The 21,698-nt window shown below is 33.9% G+C and overlaps 1 protein-coding gene across 2 annotated transcripts in view; it reads left to right on the plus strand.

The window, feature by feature from the left end:
* LOC117114839 overlaps positions 1-21,698 on the plus strand; it is a 91,694-nt gene extending 69,996 nt beyond the window's left edge. For both annotated transcript variants that reach the window (XM_033258504.1, XM_033258503.1), the window contains 29 exons: positions 975-1,409; positions 1,537-1,947; positions 2,203-2,288; positions 2,596-2,923; positions 3,290-3,480; positions 3,700-3,934; positions 4,875-5,297; positions 5,514-5,936; positions 6,171-6,440; positions 7,491-7,754; positions 7,876-8,151; positions 8,395-8,664; positions 9,100-9,375; positions 9,627-9,754; positions 10,355-10,468; positions 11,110-11,179; positions 12,033-12,188; positions 12,588-12,822; positions 13,191-13,373; positions 14,367-14,501; positions 14,856-14,937; positions 15,582-15,672; positions 16,281-16,342; positions 16,746-16,880; positions 17,245-17,367; positions 18,086-18,234; positions 18,842-18,986; positions 19,276-19,360; positions 19,734-21,698. In XM_033258504.1, coding sequence (XP_033114395.1) covers positions 975-1,409; positions 1,537-1,947; positions 2,203-2,288; positions 2,596-2,923; positions 3,290-3,480; positions 3,700-3,934; positions 4,875-5,297; positions 5,514-5,936; positions 6,171-6,440; positions 7,491-7,754; positions 7,876-8,151; positions 8,395-8,664; positions 9,100-9,375; positions 9,627-9,754; positions 10,355-10,468; positions 11,110-11,179; positions 12,033-12,188; positions 12,588-12,822; positions 13,191-13,373; positions 14,367-14,501; positions 14,856-14,937; positions 15,582-15,672; positions 16,281-16,342; positions 16,746-16,880; positions 17,245-17,367; positions 18,086-18,234; positions 18,842-18,986; positions 19,276-19,360; positions 19,734-19,792 — 5,840 coding nt within the window. In that variant the 3' untranslated portion in view covers positions 19,793-21,698. The remainder of the gene's footprint in view (positions 1-974; positions 1,410-1,536; positions 1,948-2,202; positions 2,289-2,595; positions 2,924-3,289; positions 3,481-3,699; positions 3,935-4,874; positions 5,298-5,513; positions 5,937-6,170; positions 6,441-7,490; positions 7,755-7,875; positions 8,152-8,394; positions 8,665-9,099; positions 9,376-9,626; positions 9,755-10,354; positions 10,469-11,109; positions 11,180-12,032; positions 12,189-12,587; positions 12,823-13,190; positions 13,374-14,366; positions 14,502-14,855; positions 14,938-15,581; positions 15,673-16,280; positions 16,343-16,745; positions 16,881-17,244; positions 17,368-18,085; positions 18,235-18,841; positions 18,987-19,275; positions 19,361-19,733) is intronic.

A 21,698-nucleotide genomic window follows, 5' to 3' on the forward strand; every position in this document is an offset into this window, starting at 1 on the left:
TATTTATACTCATTTGAATGTATCCTGCTTATTCTTGATCAATCGTCTCCCACCTGAGAGTATGTTATAGGTGAGACAATTTCCTTTCACAAAGTGTCATTCATTTTTCACTTTGATGATGTCATTATGGTCAAAATGAGTGTATTTCTTTCTTTCTTCAAATCTTTGACGAGAGAGGGCGGCAGATTTCATCACTAACATGGTCTATTTCGTATGCAATTACCAAACAACAGGCATTTTAAAATGACACTTTACACAAGTATTATAGTTTATATGACGTCATCATGGTCAAAATGAATGTTTTTTCTGACCCCTCATCTTTCTTCCTTGAAATCTTTGTCAAATTTTATAATTTTTGCTAATGAAGCCTTCCCCAACAGGCATTTGTCAATAAGAGTTGACATATATACAGGTATACCTCATATCGGAAGTCAACTTTCTGTGCCATTACCATACGCAAGCGCGTAATGACGTGAGTGTGCGTAAAACTTTTATAATGCTCAAAATTACTTTTTTTTTTTACTAAATTAGAGCATGTTATAGACCATAATTTTAGCATTTAAATTTTTTTCAATCCGCGCTGCACACGTTTCCTGAAGGTAAAAGGTCAAAAGTGCGGCAGATGACCTAACTCTTCCTCAGTGACGAGTTCTAGTGTTAATTTTTACTTGTAATGCTGTGTCGAGCTCATTGCAAACCTTGATGGTGATTTGTAACTGTCATTGTTGTTTCTGTGTTTAACATTTCACATTATTTTCTGTTATTGACGTTTCTTGCTTTTTTAAGGTCAGTGTTTATTGCTCTCTTAAACAAAACAACTCTCTGCGCTAAAGTCACATAAAAAAATTCGCCCTCTAGAAAATGATCAGGTAGATGGAAAACCACAGTTCAGTGTTTTGAGCCAGGACAGGCCAGCTCTTAGCTCTTATTTAAAGAATAATTCTTAACATTGCCTTAATCATGTTGTTTTTCAGATGTTGAAACCACATCAACATCAGCCTCAATTGCTCGTGGTGGTAGTGTAAAAGAGGGTGAAGATTCCGTAGATGTTGCGATTGACATTGTTGTCCAATCAGATTCAAATGGCGCCAGCATTTCTGGAACCGACCTTTGGAAGATCAGCATGTTTATCAGTAGTACTGATGGTGAAGGTGGAAAGATTGGTACCAGTGAAACACCTCTGGTTCTCACAATGGCTCAGGCTAATGCTGCTCTCACTGCTGGCAGCCCACTGGAGATTTCCGATTTGGAGGCATCTTTGCCACTCGTAGGTGTCACCTGTAATGAAGCGCTTTATATTTGCATTGACTTTCGAAAAGGCGATTCTCCTACTCCTGCATTTTCAATGTCTCCAATGCCAGACAGGGCAACTGCACAAGTGGGATGTGCTCCTGTTGTTAATTGCCGAGGTATGTTCTTATAGTGAAAAAAACAAGAAAAAAAATAATATATAATTATAATTATGTTATTTTAATTTACATCATTAAAAATATTAGATTTTTTTTACAATTACATTTTTATTTTTTTCTCTTCCAGGCATTGAAGTTGACTCTACATCCTTTAGTCTTGATGTGGGTTCCCCATTGGTTAGTGCAGAATCAAATGACCTTACATTTTCCGTCAGTTTAGACATAGCACATGATAGTGGAACAGTCAGTGGAGAAAACCTCTGGACACTTACATTCTTTCCAAACAGTGCAAGTGATGGAAGCGGGCCATATACATCTTCTTCAACGCTGGTTGTGCCATTTGCCGGGAATTCAGAAGTTATTGCTGGTGTGACAACTGGATTAGATAACGTGAATGGAGCGCTGGACCTGACAGGTGTTCTCTGTCAAAATGCTCAGTATCTCTGCTTGACTGTTACCAAGGGCAATAACCCAGAGACAGATTTTACAATCGAAGATGCAAGTGACCTGTCTACTTGCTCTGCTGTTGAGTGTATCGGTAAGTGAAAGATAAGTTCTTTAAATTCTATATATTTTTAAAGTTGTGAATTCTACAGTGGATAAACAAATTATTGGCAATGTTACTCTAACTGGAACAGCATTAAGAAATAATAGAATTGTATATTCCACTACACCATAATCCTTATCATTATGTTAAAAAATCCATATATTGTCTTGAATTGTTTATTATCTAAAGGTTGATTTTGTTTCAGTCTCAAAAGAATAAATTTCAATTGTTGATTTGTTTTAATAGGTGTTAATGTGACGGCCACTGATTTGAGAATAATTGGTGAATTCACAATTCTTGAAGATGCAAACTCGCTTCCATTTGGTTTTGCTGTAAGTCAAAAATCAAAAACAATTATATTTATTGGCCCAAATCATAGACCTAGCAATAAAATAATGTAAAGATGGAGCCTGGTTCAGATGACTAAAATTAGCCTTCGTTACAACCGATTATAAAACTGACATGTAATTCCACTATTTATTTTATCGTTGTCTTTTGTAGTTGCTGTTACTGTTGTCATTCTAATCATTTTTTTTTTGGGGGGGTGGGGTTGTTTTTTAGTACATTTTGTATTGTAATATTATAATTCTGATCATATTAGCAAAGTATCTGAACTTTGAATGATTTTATTTTAAAAAGTTGGATGTGACTTCAAGTTCTGATGGAGCATCAGTAGCAGGTTCTGACTTATGGGAGGTTGCAGTGTACCTGAGTGCTAACAATGAAGGTACAGGAACACGCGTATCTGAATTGTCTGCCACCCTTGATGATGCTAGCTCAAGCCTTATGGCAGGGGCCACTATAGCTATTTCAGGATCTGCAAACCTGGATCTGGACGGTGTAATCTGTGAAAATGTCAACCACATCTGCGCAATCTTGTCCAAGTCATCCAGTGCCTCTCCAGACTTCACCCTCGAGGACGATAACCCACAAGTGTTTGTTTCTTGTAAACAATTTGCTTGTGAAGGTAATTTAAAACTTCTGTTCTTTTGAACTAATAAATAACAAAACAATATTTCAATGACCTATTGAATAATTCACTTTAGGAAAGTGGCATATTTGTTTTAATTAAACCCTTTTAATTCATTGTTTGAATTAAGGGTTTTCTGTATAAGAACACAGGTAATGTATTTTCAAAATGGCCCTGGGTACATTTTATTGACATTTGTTTCGACAGAGATAGTAATAAAAAATATTAATTTAGTCTAATATTTCCCTTGCAATTCAAATATTATAATGCAAAATGTCCTCATGAATAAACCAAGAAACTATAGTGCCAATTTTACTGTACATTATGATGAATGTGTGATCTATTTGTTATAATAAATTTCAGGTGTGGTAATAACAGACACTGAAGTGTCAGTGAATCAAGGTGATCCTATACTCCAGTTGACAGAGGTATTTGATGTGGAGCTGGATGTCACATTGACTGCTGCTGATGTATCTGCAGAAATCACTGGAACAGGTCTTTGGGAAGTGGAGGTGTTCATCAGTAGCAATGCCGATGGATCAGGTGAAAAGAAGGTATGCTAAAGTTATTATGACTTAGTGACACTATGGAAGGATAGTATAAAGGGTGAATAAATTTGTATATAAGGCTAAAAATGTTGTGTTTTTCTAGAATGTTTACTTATGAAAATTGGAGTCAATCAACTACAGGCCTAGGTATATTTGTAGTGTTCATTGAAAACCATCACTCAGCTCAAATGTTTTCCAAACAAAGCTTCTAATCTGTTTCTAAAGGGTTTAGCAGATGCTGATCTTACCTCTAGCCAAGCTGATACAACTGTTGCGACAGGGACGTCTACGACTATCTCAGGGATAGGAGCCACTCTAGACCTGAGTGATTTCAAGTGTAATGCTGTTGCCAATTACATCTGTGTCACGATAGAGAGAGCTAGTGGTGCTTCTCCACTCTTCAGTCTAGAAGGCCAGCCAGATAGTGCTCTGACAAACTGTGTGTCTGTTGACTGTGAAGGTATAATATTCTTATGTTTTTAATGATCAAAAAATGTACCATTATGAATATGTGGCTTATTGACGACAGGTGATTCATTTCACCATTTTAGAAAGACCAACGTGTTTTTAGACTTGCTTCTTGTATTTATGTTTTGATAATCATCAATATGATATAAAATTAATTAATTAGTCAGGAACAGTGCCTTTTAAATATAAAAATATTACAGGAATTTTGTAATTGGTCCCCAGTTCAATTCCCATTAAAGAATGCAGTACACTCTTAGAAGAGTAGAGGATTGTCTCCCGGTGTGCCACTGGAAATAAGACATTAATGGGTTATCTTTGGTGTTTACACCGAATAAATTAATCCAATCCAATCTAATACAGTTAAAATTGCTTGTCACAATGTTTTTTCCTTAGACCCACCACTTTAAATCATCTATTTCCAACTAGGTGGCTCTTTGGGAGGGTGCCAGTATCCCTATATTTAGATAATCTTAAAAACATTTTTATCTTGATTTTAGAAGTGCTGCACGTAATCCCCAATATCTATAGAGCCAGAATTGTTCAATTTCAATTAATGACCCCTTATATTCATTTTATTTTATTGTTAATCCATTCTGTAAGTGGTGGGTTACCTGCGGTTGGGTATGATTTAACATTAAATTTAATATAATAAAAATAAATATTAAATATATATGAAATACTAATAACTTGAATTTAAACTTCGCCATTTTGCCAAAACATGCACTATATGGGCATGATAATATCACACCACACCCATAATGACAAATCTTTTGTATAGCATATCTTGTTACCAAATATATTTTCCAGTTACATCTGTACACTTGATCTGCGCATAAAGACTCTCGTATTTTGCGCAATATAAATGAATATTACCTTTTAACCTTTTAGCATGCTGTTCATACATGATTGTATGATTGTTTTGTTGCTCACAGGTATAAAGATAACTGGAGTAGGTGTTACTGTCATATCTGGAAGCCCAATGAAAGAAGGAAGCAATAGTCAAGAGCTAACCTTTGATGTTGCAGTCATGTCAGATGCTCTTTTTGCTGGCATCAATGGTGATGACTTATGGGCAGCAGAGGCTTTCTTGAGTCCTGTAGCAGATGGCAGTCAGAGAACAGACTTTATATCAGCATCTATTCCATCAAATGAGTTAAATAAAGATCTTATACCTGGGGTAACATTTTCATTGGAAGGCCTCTCTGGAATATTTGATATCAGTGGAAAGCGATGCTCTGAAGTTATGTACCTGTGTGTTGAGATTGATAAGAATGCAGCTGCTGTTCCAGATTTTGACTTTTCAGACAGTCAGTCATTGAGTGATCGAACAGGATGTACAGAGATCCGATGCTTAGGTCAGTTTACCCCATTTGTATTTTTTTATTCCACAAATTGTATTCAGAACATTAATTCAGGCTGGATGTATAAACTTTATAATACTTAAAGACAAATTGTGAATTCCCACTTATTTTGAAACTCCCTAAATGATATTTTGCTGCCTTAAAAAGAAATTCTATATTTTGTCTTTAACAAAATTTACATACATTATATTTAAAAAAAATTCCGTTTAGGTATTGGCATTCAACAGGTATTGCCAGATTTTGATGATACTGGTGTCGCTGAGGGAGACAATCAACAAATGTTCACATTTGATGTTGAGGTGTTTCCTTGGGTTGAAAGCAATACTATTTCTGGCAGCAACATTTGGGACCTGAATGTGTTTGTAAGTCTTTCCAACGATGACTCCACCCCGAGATATGCAGAAACACTTGCAAGTCTGACCCAAAGTCAGCGAGACCTAATGTTGTCTCCACCAACAGCGCTAGACTTCCAGGGAGTGAGTGCCACTCTTGATCTCTCCAGTTACACCTGTGACCAGTACATGTATGCATGTGTTGAGGTGTTGAAAACAGGGGCAGAGGCACAAGGTATAACTCTTGGTGGCTATCCAAATGAAAACGATATCATCGGATGTGAACAGATCATGTGTGCATGTAAGTTTATCCTTTTGTAATGACAGTTAATCTTTTGCCAAACTTTTACTGTGTATTGTTACAATACGTTTATTCATCAACTTCTTTACAAAGTATAACTATCATAACAAAAGTATTGTATGCAGCAACTTTTGTTCAAATTTATTTTATTCATTTTAGTGTGCGTTTCTTTAGCATAGTTTAATCAATACTGTATACTGAAATGATTATGAAGACGAACAATTTTTTCCACAGCATTTGATTCGGAAATCACTATCACTAGCTACACGGATGAAAAAATAGAATTTACATGGACTGCAGCTATTGGGGACTTCAATGCCTACGAGGTTCGTTACACACCAACTGATGGTGTCACAAATTCACCAGCTGTTATAAGTAGATCATTGGACCGTATGATGGACCTTGAAATGCTGAATTCAGGTCAGCTTTATACAATTGAACTTCGTCTGCTGAAGAATGGTTTAGTGAAATCAACGGGAGTGGTTACAGCAACGCAACGGACTAGTAAGTTTCAAATTAAGAATTATTTTGTTTATAACACAAAGGACCTACAGTAGAACCTCGATTTTACGTACGGTACGGGACCAGAGGGCGTACGTAAATCGGGGGATTCGTAAAATAGAGGTTGGGTTAAATTTGTGGTAACCTTTGACCTAATACGTACGTAACGCTCAATAAACGTATGTACGAACGAACGATGATACCTATAGTAGGCTAGACCTAGCCTCTAGGCCTACGAATAAAGCCATGTGTTTAGTGTTCTTATTCATCACTTTACGATGTCATAATAAAGTGTTCAAATAAAACCATGTGTCTAGTGTATTAATTCATCACTTTATATCTTTTATTTAACTAAAATAAAGAACATGAAAATATTGTAGGATTACCTATACGACAAAGGTATAACTTGGGAATTCCCCTTCATGCCTATTCTAAACAACAGAGATGTGGTGTTGTCTGGGCCTGTTGAGACAAACTAAACCCATGTGCGCTGCACTGGGCGAGCCAACCAATTAGCGTTCGTGTACGTAAAATAGCAACCATGTGCTATGCACTGGGCGAGCCAACCAATTAGCGTTCGTGTACGAAACTATGTCTACTCAGCTTCGTGTAGAAAATTCGATCAGACGAGTTCTTCCATGGTTTGCCACACGAAGCTAAGGAGGAAAGCAATAATTTTGAGCACCATCGGTAGTTGTTCATCTCACTCAGTTCACGTGATTTTAGATTATAACAACCCGGTATTAGACTCAATCAACGTTGCTGTTTAATGAAAATACGTTGCATTATGGTTTGTTTATTGTTATAGTTTATTGTTATATTCTTTTTACTTATGGTTGCTCTCAAAATTGCCGTTTGTTTTGAATATTTTCGGGGTTTTTGATGACGTCATCGTCCATACGAGGCGTACGTAAAACAGAGGGTTCGTATAAATGGGGTACGTGAAAACGAGGTACTACTGTATATACATTTGGTGTGGTATGGAATGATGATATGTTCTTAATACAGAAGAAAAACCAAAAAATATTAATTAGTTGGCACTTTCATTCACAGAGCCTGAGTCTGTGTCCATCCAAGCTGATAGTGGAACAACGCAAGAGATTCAACTGAGCTGGAATGCTGCTGGTGGTATCTTTGATGAGTATATAATTGAGTACACTCCAAACACTGGAGTGCCAGCATCCCCTGCCACCATACCTAAGGGTGATACATCTGTCTTGTTCTCTAACTTATTACCAGGCCGGGTTTATCAGTTCGAAATTTACACTGTGTCCGGGGCTGAAGAGAGTTCCAGATCAACAGTAAATTATGCAACATGTAAGTTTTTCTGGGTTTTTTAGCAATTTAAAAAAAAACAAGCAATTCCATTTAGATTGTTCTGTTATTGATGCCTTAGTATTATTGATAACCTCATGAACTTAAATGATGCTCTTTACAGTGCCACCAGACAGCACACTATCAGTTTCAGGCTTCACTACCACAACCGTTAGTCTTATCTGGTCAACACCCGATGGTATCGACCAGAACTATCAGTATAGATTGACATACAGTCCAGATGACCCTGTTAACCCAGTCTTGAACAATCCTGGAGTGAATTCGTATACTGTCAATAACCTTACACCAGGACGGTTGTACACCTTCAGATTGTCTGTAGTTGCTATGGATAGTGGTGAAGAGTTGGTTGGTAATGAAGGAGTCGTTTCACAGAGAACAAGTAAGTAAAGCTGTATACTTTAGAGAGGAAGTTTCTTTTATGTTTTTTATTTGTTTTTATACAATTTTAGGTGCAAAGCCAAACAGAGAAATCGATCCCTTCACCACACAAGACAAAGACACTCGCAAGGTGCTCTACATGACTAATTCTCCTTATGAGACAGTGGAGCTGTTTTTGGTCATTAGAAAAGTTTATTAGATTCTGTTAGATTCTCCAGTTTAAAGTGATAATTTTCTTCTGCAGGCCCTAGTCGAGTTACAACGTCAACAGAGACTACTGAAGAAACTGCGTTCACAATTCAGTGGGACCCAGCAGCTGGTGATGTAGATCAATATGTGTTGTCCTATGTCATACAGGGCTCTTCAAACGTTATTGACACAACTACAGTTTCAGCAGGCACTACTCTCTCATTCCTGGCTGGAACTCTGAATGTGGCTCAAGGTTATACTGTTACTATTATTACAGAATCTGGAGGACTCCAAAGTGATCCATACACAAAATTAGTTTCAACGCGTAAGTTGTACTATAAATATAATTATTGTTATTATCATTATTATTATTTTTATCATCTGTATTATTTGACAAAAATTAACAATTATTAAATATAGACATATTTTTCGTTCAAGTTTGTTTTCTCTGTTTTATGCTGTATTCAGTATTAACCAAATTATATCAAGTAGTTTATTATACTGTACCTAAATAACTTATTTACATATAATAAACATAAAGTTATATCAAATAAAATATTTATATTTATTTATTTTATTTTATCTATTCCTTCTTTACCCTGGCTGACTTGGTCACTGCAAAAGCATTGTTTTCCTCTAGGCCCCAGCAACACATACAATAAAATCTATATAATATTAAAAATATTTAATATATATATATATATATAAGATGTGTATAAGAGACAGGACTCTGAATCATATTAATCTTTCCCACCCGTAGGCCCATACCCACCTGGAGCAGTAGCATCAGTTGATGTGACTGAAAACGAAATCACAATCTCATGGGTGGCAGCCCCTGCTCCTGTCGATGGCTACCTGATCTCGTACACACCGAATGAAATTGGTATTCTACCAGCCTCACCAGTCTCTACCTCCGCAACTCAGCTCTCACTCTCCAACATCCCCCCTCATACTACCGTTGAGTACACTATTCAAACTCAGAGGAATGGCGCCCTCAGTCAACCAGTTGTGTATCGACAAAGGACTTTTTCTAAAGGTATAGAATGTGACAGTATGGCAAACATAGTAGAAATCTATGGATAAGATTATCTATATACATATATACATGTGCATGATTGATTGTGTATCACAGTGTCCAGCCACTTGGATATCTTTGCTAAGGTCCCACAAAATAATAGCTTAAATGTACGTTAGATGGAAACATCCATTAGTTTTAGTGAATAATGAAAATATTTTGTTTCTAGAAGTTTCAGGCTTAACTGAATATTTTTTACACTTTCATTTCAGTGCCAGGCCCTGTGATGTCATTTAATGTGATCAAAGATAAGCCGTACCAAGTGTTAGTTTCCTTCAACGCCCCATCAGAACCAAATGGCGTCATTACCGGCTATGTTATATCTTATTATGGAACACGTGTAAGTGAGGAGAAAGTGATGATTATAATTAGTTTTCTAGTTTCTTATCTAAAACCAATTAAATTTTTTGTATTTTTAATTAATTGTCTAATTTAATTAATTATCTAAAACCAATTAATTTTTTTGTATTTTTAATTAATTGTCATAATATTTTATAATTGGAATGTAGATTATTATGACCATATATTATGTAAAATTCTTAAAAAGTGTTCATTTATTGTCTCAAGCATACTTATTAAAAGGTAATGCCTTGCACTACAATATAATAATAATAATACTAATAATAATAATAATAATAATAATACTAATAATAATAATAATACTAATAATAATAATAATACTAATAATAATAATAATAATAATAATAAGTTGTACTAACGATATATTAGCGCATTATGCAAAAGCTTCAATGTACTTCACAAAAGAAAAGTTTAAAAATTGTTAGAAAGTCGTGAAAGTCTGGCACAACAGAATGCAAATTCTCCAAGGGGTCACCATCCTCCTCCACTCAAGTGCATTTCAAAATATGTGCCTGAATATATCAACACATTTATCATATCACATTTTACTGATATATTTTTAAAAATGTTTTCTTTTCAGAATGGCGAAACTCTTGGAGAGTCTTATTACACAATCACAGCTCAACCAAACCATGAGGTATTCCAGAACATTGCTATCTCTGGTCTTACTCCAGGGTACACCTACACTTTCACAGTAAGCAGCTTATTCTTGTGGGTTTTTTTTACTCATCAGCATTCTTGTTTATTATCATTATTATTATTGTTATTGTCATTATTTCATTAGTAGATTGTTGTCCGTTGATGCTGTACATTGGATTTATGAGATTTATAAAGATATGAATAACTAACATGTGTCAGTATTTTTAACTGACCACCCCTTAAAAACAATGAGAGAGTTTTACCCAGTGTAAGTCCCTGTCCAGACAAAAACATGTGCCATGCCTAAAAATGATCATGATGACATCACATCATGACCATATATTGTATAGGCACTACAAAATATTTTGTCAAACACAATTTAATAATCCAGAGCTATATACACAACATCAACCCTCTCTTTACATTAATCCACACTCGTCCTTCTTTTACAATTTGGCCTCTGTTTGAAGCACAACAAATTCGTATTTTACATCACTTCAGTTTTTATCCTTGAAATTTAACCTTTTTTTTACACGTTTTTGTGTTTTTTAATTCTTTCTAAGCAACAGTTTAATGTTTTCCTTTGATGCCCTCTAATACACTATTGACTGTTTTATGCATTGTGTATAAATTAAACTTTACTGTTATTACTAGAGACAGCTATCACATATATCTTGTCACTTTTATTTACTTCAGATCACAGCTTCAAACTCAAAGGGTCAGGGAGACCCAGTCACACAAGATGGCATCACATTAGATATTGATCGTAAGTGTACCAGGATACATTGAATTTTAAATAAAAATATATTATAGCGATATATTCTCTAATTTCTAACCTTTTCATTGGCCCTATTCGACAAAGCAAAGTGGTAAAATTCTACTTAACGAAGATGCCCAGACGAAATAGAAAACTGGTAAATACTCGACAAAACAAAATGGTTGCATAGTTACCACAATACACGGTAACGTCTCAGCATATGGGTTTTTCGTAAAAATATGTTTTCCTGCAGTTTTTGAATTTCGTTAGCCTACAATTATTTTTTGACTTTGTTTATAAATATTATAAATATTATTTTCTGAAAATTAATCTAAATTATGTTAACGCAAATTTTATTGCTAAATTGACCAATCGACCATGTGTTTACATTCATTTCCGTTGTCCACGAAGTTTATATTACGAACTAGCCGAATAAAAGTAATACTCAACGAAATATCGTTGTCGACGAAACAATCCAGTCGAATACAGCCATTGATGCTTCACCCGTACTGCTCAAATAATTTCACCTGGTTTCTCTGATAAATGAACATGGAAAAAAATTTTATAAGTAAACCAATACAGTTATTTTTATTTTTATTGTTTATTTATAAGAATTTTTTCCATGTTCTTCACCCGAAATATAAATCTCTATCCACACCCTCAAGTTTGCCTATGTGGAAAATTAAGTCAAAATTCCATGAGAAGATTTATTATAGACTACCGGAATAGAAGATTCCATTATTTTTAGGCAAGTTCTGTAAAATGAAACTTAGGAAATATCAGTGTATCACTCTAAACTATCAAGCATCGTTTTTGATTACTGTACTTTCATTGTCTATTTTTTTATATTTTTACATTGCAGCTCCACTTATCAATGTTGATTCACCTGACCTGGTTATCGTCACTGCAAGTTCTGACACTACTTTCACTATTACAATCAGGAGTGATTTGTTCTCAGATCTGAACGGAGCAGTTATAGCTTTTGTTGTCATGATTAGAGAAGTTACAGATAGTGAAGGTCAGTATATGATTTTTCCTTGTCACCACTACTTAGGTATTGGTTTCTGCAAGCAGTGGCAGGGGGTGGGGGTCATAGTTGGGATGGTGTTAGAGGAAAATTCCCCACTGTTGGACAACCTCCTGTTGTCTGCAGCCACAATGATGTAGTCAGACTAAAGATATTAATTTCCCTATCAAAATAACGTTATTTTGGTTGTCATTCCCTAATATTGTGGTCTAAAAGCACAATTTTTGGCCATCCGAAATCGTAGTCTCTCCCCATGAACCCTGTCCAGGGTTCCTCACCAATGTCCTTGGTTTGGACCCCAGAAAATTTAGTCTGAATCTGTTGAAAATAACTTTACCAACTATTACATTAATCATGCATAAAGTAATACTTATTACTACTACTCCATAGATTTGACTATCCCAGCCCCTGAAGTTTTGCCAACATACCGGACAATTGAAGGTAATGATGTCTGGGGAATTTATCAGTCTGGGCCAAGACGTAGCTGGTTCTCCAATGGGGTGCAGCGTCGCAAACGACAGGCAGAGTCTATCGACACTGTTGACGTTGTCATTGGAGACGAAGACCCTTGCCGATCAAGTACAGAACCGTGCAATGGGCCACTTAAAACAGGCACTGCTTGGAGGTATGCTAATGATCTTTCAAATTTAATATTCTCTTTATGTTGATATATTTGATATATTTGTCAAGTTATTAGGTTTTTTTTAATGATTGTTGTTAAAATGTATTATAATATTTCAAGGTTTTTTCTTTAATTATCTAGTTGGACATAATTACTGACATAAATTTTTACTTTCAAATGATTGGAAAAAAAGTGTTACTTGTTTACAGAAAATTATTCTGAATATTTTTTCACGCCAAGTTTTAATTCCTAGTATAGCTGGGTGTGGTGTCCTTGATGGTGGGCCAGATCCCAGTTGTTCCACCCACCTGCTTTGAATGATAAAGTGTTAATAGTGTTTCTGATTGAAGTAAATCTATTTACTTCTCTAGGTATGCAATCCGTGGTTATAATGAAGAAGGAGAATATTCAGACACCGACTGGTCCTCTCCTGTTGTCACAAACCACGATCCCAAGATTTTTAACTACATTGTTGCTGCTACAGTCGGGTTTTTCGTGATCATCTTTTTCATTCTAATCATATGCATCATTTGCTCCTGTAATGATGATGACCTGTAAGTGTTCACACACCTGTTTATTTGTCTATTTTACACAAATTTGTATCCATGTTGCATATCAGTGATTATGATATCACGTTTAATGAGTCTAAATCAAAATGTATGGTAATCTGTCCTAAGGTGCGTAACCTGCAAGGCTAGCCTCGTATTACACTTAAATCATCCCTTTGTTATTTGTTAACTCTACTACCTACCTTGGTCACGTTATAAACAATAACCTTTGCGATGAGTGTGACATTAAACATCAATACCGTTCGCTATGTATAAGAGCTAACTCTCTCAGTTGGAAATTTGGTAAATGCTCTATGACGACTAAATGTTATTTGTTTAAATGCTACTGTGTTAGTATGTATTGTTCTACTCTTTGATGTAGATATAATAAAGGTACTATAAGATCGTTAAAAGCCTGCTATAATAATGCCCTTCGTTTATTACTGCGACAACCGATGCACTGTAGTGAGAGTTTTATGTTTGTATCCAATGGTGTACCGTCTTTTGACGAGTATCTTAGAAACTCTATACATAGTTTCAGGAACCGTGTGAAAATCAGCTCTAATTCTATCATTTTGGCCATTAAGCATTATGCTCTTTCCAATTCTAAAATGTATAAGTGGAACACTGCTGTCCATTAAGATGATTTCTTGATCTTGATGTTTTTCTTGATGCAGTTTCACTTTTGTCTTTAATATTTATATGTATTTGTATTGGTTTAACTGTTGTTCTTTTGTATGGACATGAAATTCCGAAATAAAAGATGAATGAATGAATGAATATCCCAGTTCAAATAATATGTTTTAGTAATTAAACAAACTACTCATGCTAATTTATTCGTTTTATGTAAATTATTGCTTTTTAATAAAAAATATAGTAGCTTGTATAATGTAACTTTCTTTCCATTTAATTCTGTAAAACATACTCACTAGCTACAACATTTCCTGTTCATAGGCACCTAATGCAGGCACCTAATTCATTGTTTTTTTAAAAATTTAGATATACTTTTAATGGCAAGCAACCCATAGAAAACGTTGTGTATGGAGGACCCTATAATACAAACGCTAATAATTCAACGGTTGTTGATGTTCCTCAATCCAAGAGTTCTACATCCAGGAGAGGACGCTTTTCAAGGTAAGTTGCTATCATAGGTCTGTTGCATAGAAATTTACAGCTGGGCAACACCTTATGACCTTATGGACCAAAAATAGAGTCCTCTTATTATAGATGTCCACTGAATAAATGTTGGCCATAGCATTAAAAAGACTCATTTACTCTTGCTTCGCACCCAAAAATAGTGTGCCTTTAATAGAGTTAGCAGGAGTGTCTGAAAGGAGGGGTGGCCATTAGTTCTTTATGCAACGTTAATCTACACAGGATTGCAACAAGTAAAGAGTAAAACTGATTATGGGGATAAAACATGTTTAATGTGTAAACTTTTTGCTTATCCTTCTGAATATGTTAAGTTGGTTTTTTTTCTATTATCAGACCAGTTGCAAATACACGGTTTGCAAATCACTTCAAGTCCATGAGCTCAACTGGGCGTTACAAGTTTTCCGATGAATATGAAGTACGTTGATATTTAATACATAGGTTGGCTGTATGCATAACTCTTTCATTTCACATAGCTCTCTATTTATATTATTTGTCGATTACAAAATACGTTTTAATACCTTTTGTGTATTATTGTTTCAGATTATTAGGTAGTTTTGCTGCACGATGTTAACCTTAACTTTAACGTTAGTACCCAACATGCAATGCGATAGCTCCGCCACTTTTGTAAACAAATTGAAATACGCACGTGCAAACCCCTAACTAACGTACGTCGAGCACATAAAATCCTGAAATTCACGTACTCCGCAACGCAAGATGAATAAATTATGATGTCATCTGTTGACGTTGAGGTTAACGTTGTGCGGTGAAAACTAGCTATTATCTGATCAGGAGTAATCTGCAGTGCTGTGCCCTTTCTCTTGTCATTTTTTAATTCCCACACTCTCTAAAAAAGTCAAGATCTTAAAAATTTTGTGACATATTTGTAATGAACAAAGTGTTAATTTTGCTGATTATGGCTTCCATTTGCCTATCCCTTAGGGATGAATTGTGCACGTACCACTAATCATCACAAAAATCCAGTGTTAACGAAGAGACATCAGCTAAATGTCCACTACTTTTAATAAAAATTGATATATATTGATTTTGCCTTTCCTTTAGGATTTAAGAACTATAGGTCTGGAGCAAACTTCTGTGGCTGGAGATCTTCCTGAAAACCGATACAGTAATCGTTACACCAACATCTTGCCATGTAAGTCAAGCGGGCTCACAAAATAATACACAATATAGAGCGTATATATATATTTTTTATTTCAAAAACTTTAGACTGATTTTTGCAAAGTCAGTATTTACTGGTTTGTTAAAAATTGCAAAAAACAAATGTCATATCTGCAAACCAGATAATTAATTACCTTCATATTATTTCCGTGCATATTATTTAGTATACAGTATATACAATAATATCCATGCAATTCTTGCACTAACATAGAGGTAACATATAAATAGACATAATATTAATAAAAACTATACAATGATCATATATATGATTAATACAAATATAGTACAATTAAAAGTTAATTCCTTTATAAGTTTGCATGTAATTCGCTGTGGTAGATCTTATTTAAAACTATGTGTGCTGCTAATGACAGGAGTCTACACTAATTGACCACTCAAAGTCTGTTGAATCTGGTGACCATAACTTTATAGTTGGAAGAATAAATTCCAAATTTTGGGTGCTCAAGATTTCATTAAAAAAAAAATCACAATCTTTTCATTTATCATAAATATAAATGTTTGTCATATAAAAAAATAAAATTGTCTTAGCCATTTGATCAGTATTGTTATATTTTTCTGTTACAGATGATCACAATAGGGTTCAGATTTCTGGTGCAGAAGACTACATCAATGCCAGTTTTATGACAGTAAGTTTCTGAAATTTACATAATTAATTACTTGGTCTGTTTCTTTTATACTGACATGGCTAAACCGATAAATGCAAAATTTTACCTTAAAATTAATGGAATCATCTGGATAAGTATCTCACTCATACATAAAAACATCACTCAATGATTTGTTTAAATAATATGATACAAACTTAATGTATCAGAACTATGATATAATAGTCATTATGTATATATGTACTGGTGAGATTTAAGTACAGGCGTTAGTATCATCATGTCATGGCCATACTATAGGTACATCATGACTATATTTGGGTGTACAACAGTTTTTATCAAATAAAATTTGATAGCCTGGATAGATTGTTGGTGCATTTAGCATATGTATTTTATGTACTATACTATATTCGTTGTTATTTTGTTTTAGGGTATAACTGGTGACATGGAGTATGTAGCAACGCAGGGACCATTACCCGACACCAAGAACGACTTCTGGAGGATGATTTGGGACCACAATGTACCGACCATTGTCATGGTTGGTCAGTGCGTTGAACAAGGACGGGTTCGTGTGCTAAAATTTATCAAAATATTTAATGATAATGTTAATACAATCACAAATATGCAGTACCCTATGGATAACACAATTTCAGTTTAGTGTTTTACTTTTTAAAGGAAGCATATATCCTTTTTTTTAACTCCCAAATGCTATCTAAAACAACATTTTATGAATTGACTTTACAACTAACAATTATGACATTTTCTACAATCTTCCTGATAAATCAATTATTATTATTATTATGCAATTCTAATGATTTATTGTAAAAAAAAATCACTCTTAAAATGCGATTTTGTAGTACTGTTGTGTAAAAAAAAAGCACCTTTAATTAGACACTCCAATATAATAAACATTTCTTGATGATCTACAGGTGAAGTGTGACCATTACTGGCCATTTGACCAGGACTCAACCAGCTACGGCAATATTACAGTCACTATGACATCAGAGACAGCAATGCCTGAGTGGGTCATCCGCGAATTTACTATTGAAAAGGTAGGCATCATGATTTTGTAGTCCATTGGACCAGACGTGTTGACCTCAATGGTGGAGGGGAAGGGTTACCAGGACCCAAGCACTAAGCCCATTGGTGCAAACATGGAGAAGCTGCAGGGGCTTGAAGACTAGCAGGAAGTTAAGAAAGTCAATCCTGGGTTTGGTATAATAGCTTCTGTTCCTCCGTACAAGTCCAATAAAGGCATAGAAGCAGACAAAGCCAGGAAGCTGCTATGATACGTCATGGCGTTTAAATAAATCAGTAAATGGAATAACAGAATATTCACAGGAATAAAACAAATATAATACTAGAAATTTTTATTGATATTATTTTTTTATTATTTTTTTTAATATGGTTCATATTGATATAAAATGTTGTCAATATTTTTAATTAATATTGATAATTCTAATGCTGTAAAATCAGTTACTGACTCTTGTACAGTTAAAGCAGGTCATACAGATTTTCCCCAGTCAGACAGTGGTGGCTCCAACAATTTGTCAACAGTGGGTATGACATATTTGACGGGGTGGGGGGGTCCGAAAATTAAGCCGACTAGAGTCTGAATGAAAATTCCTGGTAGTCTTCAAGGAGAGGGTTTTTAAATACCTTTCTGGCCCCCTGCTGACGCCACTTCGGTCAGGACAATTAAAACAGACAAAAATCTAATAAGTGTAGGTCTGTGTAATGTAACTTAATTTATTTTGATCAATTTTACAGGATGGTGTAGTAAGAGCTGTCAGGCATTTCAACTACACCGAATGGCCAGCTCATGGAGTGCCAAGTGAGACTGATGCATTTATGCGCTTCGTGCGTACCATACATGCTCAGTCCTCCCCACATGCAGGCCCTACTGTAGTTCATTGTAGGTAAGGAGAATCAGTTGGTGCTACTACTTGTTTCTTTATCTCCCTCTAGACTATTGAAAATTACAACCATAATTGGACTTCAAAGAAAATTTAGAAAGTTATGAAATATTTGATGAAATATTTGTTCAAATTCAGATTTATTAATCAATCACAAAAAATATATGAAATTTGTTTTCCTGAGTTGTAATACACACATAAAATTCAATAAAATATTATATACATAAAATCCATTAAAAAAAAAAAGTTCTATAAAAAGATTAGTGTAAAAAGAAATCACAATAATATTACATACTACATCAAAACAACATAAAATACATAGATATTTAAAAAAGTTATATAAAATGACAGAGTTGTTAAAACCCAAATAAAACATACAGTATATTAAAGTGTGTTCAGTGTCTGAAATTATTTATATAGATTTAGATAATAGCAATAAATTACAAATTATATTATTTGAAATTTTACAATGTATATTAGTAATATAACCATGTGATTCAAAGGGGGAAAAAATTGGCTTCATAAATAATAATTATTTAGTCAACAAATGATTTGTCTGATTCACTCTGCCACTCACACCATTCACTGTGGATTTTTTTTTTTATTGTAGTGCTGGTGTAGGCCGAACAGCTGTTTTCATTGCTTTAGATATACTATCGCAACAATTGGTGCGTCAGAAACCAAATGACACCATTGATATCTTTGGCATTGTTGCGCAAATGAGGCAAGAACGCTGTTATATGATTCAAACTGAGGTAACTATTTAAGTTTATAATTATTCAAATTTAGAGCTTCTTTTGTATGTGTATCTTTATGGTATGATTTATTTTTTTGTGATGTTGTTGTGTATGCGAGTAACAATAACGTATTGCGTTGAATTTGAATATGTTAGTGGGTAACATAATGTTGCAGTACATTTAGGCTGAAAATGCATGTTCAAAAAAAGTTGTAGACCTATTATCATTTTTGTATGAAGATGGGAGGTTTTGGTATTTAACAATTTTTTTGAATATACGTAATTTCTATGTTGGTTTATTTCTCTAGGCTCAATATGTTTTCTTGCACCAAGCAGTTCTTGATCTACTCCAAGGCAAGATTTCAGGGAACAACTGGTTTCTAATGCAGAAAGGTGAGTCACAGACCTATACTAAAATTTCTAATTATGCATATTGCATGTTTTCATTCTATATTAAGTTATGAGTTGAATAATTATAGAAAAAGAGGTGTTAATATACTAAAGATTTTAGGCATAGACTGACAAAAAATGCATAGGGAGGCCATGGTAGTCAGAGAATAGGCCTAGATAGCATTTAATGCTTAATGTCAATGCTTATTTCATACTTAATTTCAAAATCTCTCAGAATACCAAAGTGACTATGATAGTGACATATTTCTCATTTAGTAATATTGCATATCTGGAGTTATAAAACATTGATCAACAGTAATCTTAACAATATTGATTTTAACATTATTCTTAACATTCCTCTTGTGAATTTTTTTAGGTAAGAATTTATCAAATGACTTGGATGCCATTCAGATGGAAGCAAATATCCTAGCATAAGCAATTATGGACCTAGACGACCTCATCCAATCCAAAAAGAGGAAGTGATCATTGTGGCTTTGGAACAGGAACAAACACTTCAAATGAATCTATGCATTAAGTGTAGCATATTGTAAACATATAGTTCAGCATGTCGTATCTGTGGATTTTTATCATCACAGTTACACATCACTGTCATACATCACTTGTATGCTAATAATGAGCTTAACTTTTGCCACATAATCTTGACATGTGGGAATAATTTATTTTTTTATAAAAAATGACAAATTAAATTCATAATGTGTTAACTGTTTATATAATATTTATAAATTTGTTTTTTTAGCTTTTTAAAAATACTTTGACACTATTATTAATGACTGTTTTTTTTATGTATCTAGTAATATTTGTTTTTTATTTGTTTTTTTTTAAGTCAGATATTATTTTCGTATCTCATATTAACATATATGAAACCAGGGTTTTTTTTTATCCTAATTTTAATGCTGGTAGTAATGAGAGTAATACAGTACTATGTAACTGGAATATGTAATTTGAATCTAACATTGTTAATTTGAAGATGACAATCCAATATGATTTTCCCTAAAAAACTGTAGTTTTAGAATATTTGTTTAGTAGTTTTGGGATCTGAATTTGAATCAAAATGTTATATTTGATTTTGGAACTTAAACTTAGTATACAGTACCGATCACGGGCAGTGCACTTTTTGCCCATGTTTGATAGCGGGCATGGCGTTCCACATCCACCAACTGCCTGTGCAGGCTAAGCCAGCCCACAGTCAAGATTTTAGAAAATAAAAAAGAAAATTATTAGTGATTTAAACGTGCCCACAGTCTGGACTAAAGCACACAATATGCTATGTCATATATGTCAATACATACAGGTAGGTCAATACATAGGGTATGCATAAAAGGAACATACTATAGAGATGAACCTAACTGTTTTATACAGTATACAAAATTATTTTCCGATATCTTAATATATTATAGGTATAAATAAAAATATAAAATAGATAAGAAAAATAAATTAATAATTTTGGACTTGCGTTAGTCTTGAGGAAAAAAATCCTGCTATCACAGGAAATGAACAAACACATGGTTTCCAACAAACACACATGTTTATGTAAGCTTACACGTTTTGGGCACCTTAGCAACAATATCCAAGGAGTGGCGCTTTGTGGAAGGTCTATTGACAGCTCAATATTTAGCAATAAGCTAGGGTAAGGGTGGGAATTGTGGACAGTATTCTATTGGAGACCACCCATAATTAATTGATTATACTGACTAGTCGCTGGTTAGCTAATTAAATAGTAATCTGATAACCTTGAATTATGCATGTAATTAAAGACCAATAATGGTTGTTGATTATAAAAAAAAAAAAAATTTCAGGTGTATAACTCAATCCAGATTTTTAAAATTTATGCAAATATGCTTAAAGGTCTACAATTTCCTACCCTTACCCTAAGCATTTTTTCTGTGGTTTTTATTCTTAATGTTAGCTATTTATATAGTGATTGATCTGTACATGGCATTTAATTTAAACATTGAAAATAGGTATATAAAATTAATATTATTTTATATATTATTTTAGATAAATAAGATAAATATTTTTGTCTTGGGGTTTTAATGTTCAAACTGGCAGTTAATGGACAAATATAGATAATTTTGTAATAATATGCATTTATGATATATAAATATATTTTTGTATGGAATGTAGATTGTAAAGGTTTACATTAGGTCTAGGTAGTTTACCACTGGTTGTATATATATATTTATATGTTAGGCTGGTGATGTTAACAATTCTCCACTCTTCAAATTTAACAGATAATTATGCAATTTGATAATTTTCTAAGGTAGTATTACTATGGTATGTTAGAGTTACTTATGCATATTAAAGAATTTACAGTAAATTA

Source organism: Anneissia japonica, unplaced genomic scaffold (assembly GCF_011630105.1).
Source record: "Anneissia japonica isolate Jap-2015-1 unplaced genomic scaffold, ASM1163010v1 scaffold199_len4679917_cov187, whole genome shotgun sequence".
In the NCBI taxonomy this organism is placed as follows: Eukaryota; Metazoa; Echinodermata; class Crinoidea; order Comatulida; family Comatulidae; genus Anneissia; species Anneissia japonica.